The 7,093-nt window shown below is 38.2% G+C and overlaps 1 protein-coding gene across 1 annotated transcript in view; it reads left to right on the top strand.

Annotated features, from left to right (window-relative positions):
• Positions 1–7,093, top strand: part of LOC107729593 (cGMP-dependent 3',5'-cyclic phosphodiesterase-like) — a 127,938-nt gene that overhangs the window by 111,328 nt on the left and 9,517 nt on the right. Inside the window, exon 4 of the mRNA XM_016540174.1 lies at positions 3,746–3,834. Coding sequence (XP_016395660.1) covers positions 3,746–3,834 — 89 coding nt within the window. The remainder of the gene's footprint in view (positions 1–3,745; positions 3,835–7,093) is intronic.

Below are 7,093 nucleotides of genomic sequence, written 5' to 3'. Positions count from 1 at the left end.
AATCTAGCCACATATTTGTTTAGAGCTGTTTAAATGGTGCTTGATTTCTCTCCTGATTCAGACCAGAACACTTTTTTACTGGAGGAAGCGTTATTATGGATTATGGACTCAATGTATTTTAGTTAAAATCGTCTTAATGCTGGATTTGTTTCAGCTTTTGTCTTCTCCAGATGTTAACTGATGGACTGGAGTGCTGTGGATTACTTGTGGATTATTGTGATGTTTTTATCAGCTGTTTGGACTCTCATTCTGACGGCACCCATTCACTGCAGAGCATCCATTGCTGAGACACTGATGCAATGCTGCATTTCTACAAATCTGACGAAGAAACAAACTCATCCTGATCTCGGATGACCTGAGGGTGAACACATTTCCATTTTTGGGTGAACTATTCGTTTAACGATATGCAAGAACTTTGTTTACATGCTACCTGAAGCACATCGCAAGTAGGCTGTCTTTTGCAGAAAACACAATCCCAGAATGCAGGCATAGTTCAGCCATAAAAGAAAACTGTCATCATTTCCTCACCCTCATGTTCCAAACCTGTATGAATTTATTTCTCCTTTTGAACACAAAAGAAGATATTTTAAAGAATGTTGGTAACCAAACAGCTGCTGGTAGCCATTGACTTTGGGGAAAAAATACTATAGAAGTCGATGGCTACCGTCAACTATTTTGGTTACCCACATTTTAAAAATGTCTTCTTTTATGTTCAGCAGAATAAAGAAATTCATACAGGTTTGGAACAACATGATGGTGAGTAAATGATGCCAAATGTTATTTATCCCTTTAACTCAAGGAAGAAAAGAATTAAGAAGGTGGACTTGGTGAAAGAAATATTGATTACACTGCAAAAAAAGGCTGATGTTACGTAGTATTTTTGTCTTCTTTCTAGTCCAAATATCTAAAAATTCTTAAATTAAGATGCATTTACTTGGTAAGCAAAACAACTTAAGATATTTAGTTTTGTTTCTAGGGGAAAAAACTAAATTAAGTGCATTTTGCTTAAAATAAGTACAATTATCTGCCAGTGGGGTAAGCAAAATACTCTTGTTTTAAGAATATTTGGCTTACCCCTCTGTTAAACGAATAGTATCCCCCCCCCGGAAACAAGACTAAATATCTAAGACTAAATGCATCTTAATTTAAGAATTTTTAATAGACGATTGTGATCATGGCATAATTGGCTTTGCCACACATTAAAGTCAAACTTGGAATAATTTGAGTTCAGTTCGCTTCACACCAAGAGCCATTTTTGTTCGGTTCTATATAAAGTATCACTTATTAGGTTATTTTCACATGCTCCCTCAGAAGACAGCTGCCTATGTAGACAGCGAGCAGACGCTCGTTGAACAGAGGTTGAGGAATCATGTCGAAAACTTGCCTTGACATTTCTGACAAATTAGCAGGATCGCCACGGTAACGGCGGCTCCGCTTCATCCGTTAATACCACCGGAGTTTAATGAGGGTTAACGAAGCCTGTACTTTGCATTTGATTAACCTCGCGGAGGCCGGAGTCGTGACAGACTGAGAGATTGCGGACGGTTCTATGTTGGTATCAACTTTTCATGTTGCGATTAATTGCTAATGCTTTTATCACGGTATGCGGTATTATCGCGGTATTGGAATGTAGTTGCAACAAAGTGTTGTCATAATACAGTATAACAACTTTTTTCTTATAACAAAAAGAACTGAACATTTAACTACAATAAAGCAATGCACAAACATTTTTTATAAAGTAGCCGAAAACATTTAACACAGATTAAAGTGCAAAATAATTATAAAAAATAGGTAACACTTTACATTAAGTTCTCATTAGTTAACCTTAGCTAATGCATTAATATTAACAATGAGCAATAGCTACATTTGCTGCAGAAGTTATTAATCAACTGCTAGTTCATGTTAGCTCGTGTTCATTAAATAACACAGTTACAACTTGTGATTAATTTATGTTATTAAATATTGAAATGACCTAAGATTAATGAATGTTTAGAAGAATGTTTCATTGGCAGTTTATGCTAAATGACTAATGTTAGAGCCTTAATTTAAAGTGTGACCGAACAATAAAGTATCAAAACATTTTCAAGCAATATCTAGGACATATTGTAGTCCAGATTAAAATGTAAAAAAGTTTGAAAATAAATAGCCTATTAAGTCTAAAGGTCATTGCACACTGAGTTCGAAATTTTTGTGTCCGGCATCCTAAAAATTTGTGACGCACAGAAACCTTGCACACTGAGTCCGATGTGTATTATTTAATCCGTTGTGAAACAATACACAAAACAAGCAGTGAGGAGGATTTTATTGTCCTCTCTCTTGGATGGACCCAATATTTCCTCTTTCTTTTTTATCTTTTTAATAATAATTAAAATATTGGGGCCATGCGTTTCTGAGATTGCGTATGTAGAGGAAGGAGAGTTCCACCTCCATATCAAGGAGCTGCGGGATTATCCCGAGCGATATATTTAGGCCTATATTTATATTCCGTCTCTTTGTATTCCACACTTTGTTTGTCATACAGTGCTTTGTGCTGCGAGACGAAGTGGATCAACTTGTCAGACGCCATTCTGGATTGTGGCGTTCGCTTGTAGGGTGGCTCTGAATCGTCAAAACACGTCTCGAAATGCTTGCTACGGATGCGAAAAACGCAGAAAATTGAACCCAATCCGAATTTTTTTATGACGGAGGAAAATTTCGGAGGCAGTGTGTAAACGTGATTGACACGACGTGAGGTCGTATTTATTTTTTAACGTGCGAAAATTTCGGACTCAGTGTGCAATGACCTTAAGTGTTTAATAGGGCTGGGACAATAAATCGATGCATCGCGTTTCGTGGATCGATTCTGAGATTTTCGGAATGCATCGTGATTCTCTCTCGAATCGATTCTGAGCATAGTTTTTAACAGCAGATGGCGCTCTAGGTTTTTAACCACACACTCAAATGCTCACGAAGATGAGGGCTTGTGCGTTCGGCTGAGTCGTGTAAGTGGTTAAATTGCACATTGGCTTTTATGATGCGAGATGAATGTAAACACAGCCCACTGTGAACATCCCTGTAATTCGCTTCAACGTTTTCGAACTTTATGAGTGATTATTTTAGGTTCAAGTGGTGCGTGTATAAGGAACTGGAAGCAAGCAGAATACGGCTAATTCTAAAGCACGCAGCGCCATCTGCTGTTCAAAACTAAGCTCAGAATCGATTCAAGAGAGAATCGCGATGCCTTCGGAAAATCTCAGAATCGATGCAGAATCATTTCTCGATTCGTGATGCTTCGATTTATTATCCCAGCCCTAGTGCTTAAGTATTCAGTGCTGCGATAAACACCATAGCGAATACAAAAACCTGAATGGCTGTTTAAATAATTTAAATACGTTTCAGAAAGTAGCGCAGCTGCTTTTTTTTTCCGGGTTTCCGGGGTAACTGCTGCATTTCTGCTGTTCCATCAGCGCCATCTGCTGTCAGAGAGTGAATGCGCTTCTCATCCGTGCTTGTCTTTGACACAGCATACAGCGGTGTTGTGCATTGTGACTAGTTGATGGGAAAAGTATTCTTAAAATGCATAAAAAAATATGAATAATTTGTTATTGAAAAAAAGTCATTCACGGTATTTTGAAGTGCCCATGATAACAATATCGTGCATATTCATTATCGTGATATATTGCATTACCGAATACCTGCACATGTCTAATCACGACTAATGACTCGGACTGCGCTCTCAGCTGTTGTTCTCGCTGGTGTTTTGCAGGAGTGTGTGTTCGTGTACCTGTTGGAGGCGGAGTCTCGGCTGCGATGTGAGGATCCGCCCCATGAGGTGCCGTCAGAGGGCAAGCTCAGGTAAGGGGCGGGGCTTATGCTAATCAACTGTGGGCGGATGTCATAATAAAAGCACAGTGCTTTTGAAGGAATACTGCGATCTTATTCTGAATAAGACAATATTATGATTAAGGTGTTTAGATGAGCTGCTTTTAGAATATTCCTTTCATGTTCCCATTTTACATTATAGTGCATAAATCGATTAATGGCACACGTCATTACTTCCCCATCGGACATCCCCTCTAGAATTTCACGTATAAACATACAGTTCGTCTTCGTATGGTGCCATATACAGTTTTGGGTGTTTCATTTTTAATTTTACGAAAGCTTCAAGTGCAGATAATTATTTGTCATGCTATACGAGCAAACAGACGAAGGCGTTGTTAAAGCCATGCTCTTTTGTGTAATGCACTTCAGTAATGCGACTAAAATAGGAATACTCCACATGTCTTAATTAGATTTGTGTTTACTTCGAGTATGACTTTAGCCGGATTAATGCAATCAAAAATCTCTGGTTTTTTGAGTATTGTCTTAAGCGTGTTAAAATAGGAATATTGTTGTCCTTGTAAACATACTGACTGTGACATTGCAAACCTGCTTTCTTTTGTGAAACATCTGTTTTTGATCATCCTTTCATTGCATGGAAAGGATCAGCTCTTTTATACACAATGAAAGGGATTTGGGATGGAGGCTTAAAAATAATAATAATAATTAAATTAAAAAAAATTTAAGCACTGTAGATATAAAAAGGGGGACATTTTAAAATATTAAATACCATAACAGTAGTCCTTGAAAAAAATCATAATCAGAATGAGCTTTATTGGCTTGCACACATCTGAGGTGTTACACTCTTAAAAATAAAGGTGCTTCAAAGGTTATTCACAGGGATGCCATAGAAGAACCATTTTTGGTTCCACAAAGAACCATTCAGTCAAAGAACCATCTCTTTCTTACCTTACTTAATAATCTGAAGAACCTTCTTTCACCACAAAGAAGCTTTTGTGAAACAGAAAGGTTCTGCAGATGTTAAAGGTTCGTTCTGAATACCATTTAGACAAAAAGGTGGTATTGTGAAGCACCTTTATTTTTAAGAGTGTAGTTGTGACTGATTCCTGTGCTGTGAGAAATGTCAGAATCCAGCGCTTTCCTTTTCTCTCTTCTCTCTGAACAACGGCACACGTCAATCACATCCGACCTCTGCTCCTGTATCTCTCAGTATATCATACATAAAAACGTTCAGGATCGACAAGAATCGAAGCCGTTCCTTCAGTATAAGTGTGTGTGCGCTCAATAGAAACTTTAATGGCGCGTCTAAAAACCAGCGTATCGTTATCTTTCATCCTGACCTCACATTTCCATTCCGCTAATGGCTCTGATGTCAAGCTGTCAATCAAATCCACAGCACCCGCCTCCCTCTGAAGTGAGCCCCGCCCACTCCTCCCCCTCTTTAATTAATTGGCCGCTTGCTGTGATTGACAGTTTTATTTCAGGTTGCCCAGGAAAATAAATCCTGACATTACATCATATCTACAGTCAAGCCAAAAATTATTCAGACAGCAGATATAATTTTAGATATTTTTTTACTAGTGGGTCTCATATTTTAGTACAGTTTTCTAAACTATAGCCAATAAACTGTGATATAATGTGAGAAATGTTGAAGGTGTCTGAATACATTTTGGTTTGACTGTATATGGAACCGTAACTTATTAGCCCAAATCAGTGACATTTTCGTCACGGTTCAGCTCAGAAAGTTTTGCATTTGTCAAACATGACTCAGGTTTCTATTGGAATTGTAAAAGTGTGGTTATTTTAGCTGCTCACAGAAATGACACCTGGGAGCTTTAACAGAGACTCTCATTAAAGCGACTGCGTTTCTGCAGATAAACAGATGTTCTTGAGCGATCGCTCTCTCGGAGAAATGGCTCGCTTCGACCCTCTCAGCGCCGTTCCTGACCTGACTTCTTTCTCTCGTGTCTCTCACATAGAAATGTTTGATGTTAGGAGTGTTTCTGCATGATGCATGACGAAGACGAACATGCACAAGGGTTTTGTGTTTCACATCAGCAGATGCATCTGGAAGAATTGGCATTTGTGTCTGAAAATTTTAAGGATTTTTTAAAAAAACATTTGGATTGTAAAATGTATATTTTTATCATCTAATAAAAACCCATGGCATTTCCACAATTTAATATTAATTACTTATTTATATAATTATCTGTGCATTAGTTAAGCATGAATTAATGCATATTAGTGCCACCGTATTGTAAAGTGTTACCTTTGCTCTTTACTGCCGATAATCGGTCACGCCTGAACTGAACAACATATTTGAATGTAAAAGACTGGAAAATTGTGTATTTGTGAATTCCCTACAAAAGTAGCAGATAAGAGTGTAGAATTGAAACTCTACGTGCATTCTGTCATCTCAGGGATTGTTTGATTCACACACACAATATCTGCTCATTATTCAGCACTCACACACACACACACACACACATGGCACCGGAAGCGCATTGAAATGCGTTTGTTGTCGTGCGATAATAACAAAGACACCTTTGATTGTGGTTATTTTGGGCGCAGTAACGCTCAGAGAGGAAAAAACCCGTTTAACCTTCATCAATCAGAGCTACAGGTCAGAAACAAAAGAGCGGCGCGGGAGAATAGAGACGTGAACACCTGAATGCCATTAGACGTGTGCAGGTGTGCGAGTAAAGCCATTTATCAGAAACACAGAAACGCTTTCATCAGACATTAGCATGAGAAAAATCACATCTACATCAGAGCACTGACAAAGCATGAAAGACTCACACACACACACTGTACAAACTGAATGTGCTATTGCCCTACACCAACCCTACCCCTTTTTTGTGCATTTTTACAATTTAAAAAAAACTTTGTTTACTTTATTTTTATACCAGTTTTACCAAAGTTTAAGTCCCAAAGGGAGGTTTTTGTCGATTTTGTCAGGTTTAGCTCACTTTTGGGTGCAAATTTGTCCCCAAAATATGGTTAAGTAGGTACACACACACACACATCAGAATTATTTATCACAATCTACATGAACTGACTGAACTGACACATTTAGATTTTGACGAGCACCCACTTTTCACAAAAACAAACCTGTGTGTGTGTGTGTGTGAGAGCGAGTGTGTGTGTGTGTCCAGTGTCTAATCACATTACATATCCATGTTGTCATGGGAACTGATGTGACGCAGGACTTTAGTTTGCTGTGTGGGTGAGAAAACTGTCATCCCTCCTTCTCTTTCTCTTTACTCCTGGAGAA

Source organism: Sinocyclocheilus rhinocerous, unplaced genomic scaffold (genome assembly GCF_001515625.1).
Source record: "Sinocyclocheilus rhinocerous isolate Xijiao unplaced genomic scaffold, SAMN03320098_v1.1 scaffold1719, whole genome shotgun sequence".
NCBI lineage: Eukaryota > Metazoa > Chordata > Actinopteri > Cypriniformes > Cyprinidae > Sinocyclocheilus > Sinocyclocheilus rhinocerous.
This window is presented reverse-complemented; position numbering and strand designations above follow the sequence as displayed.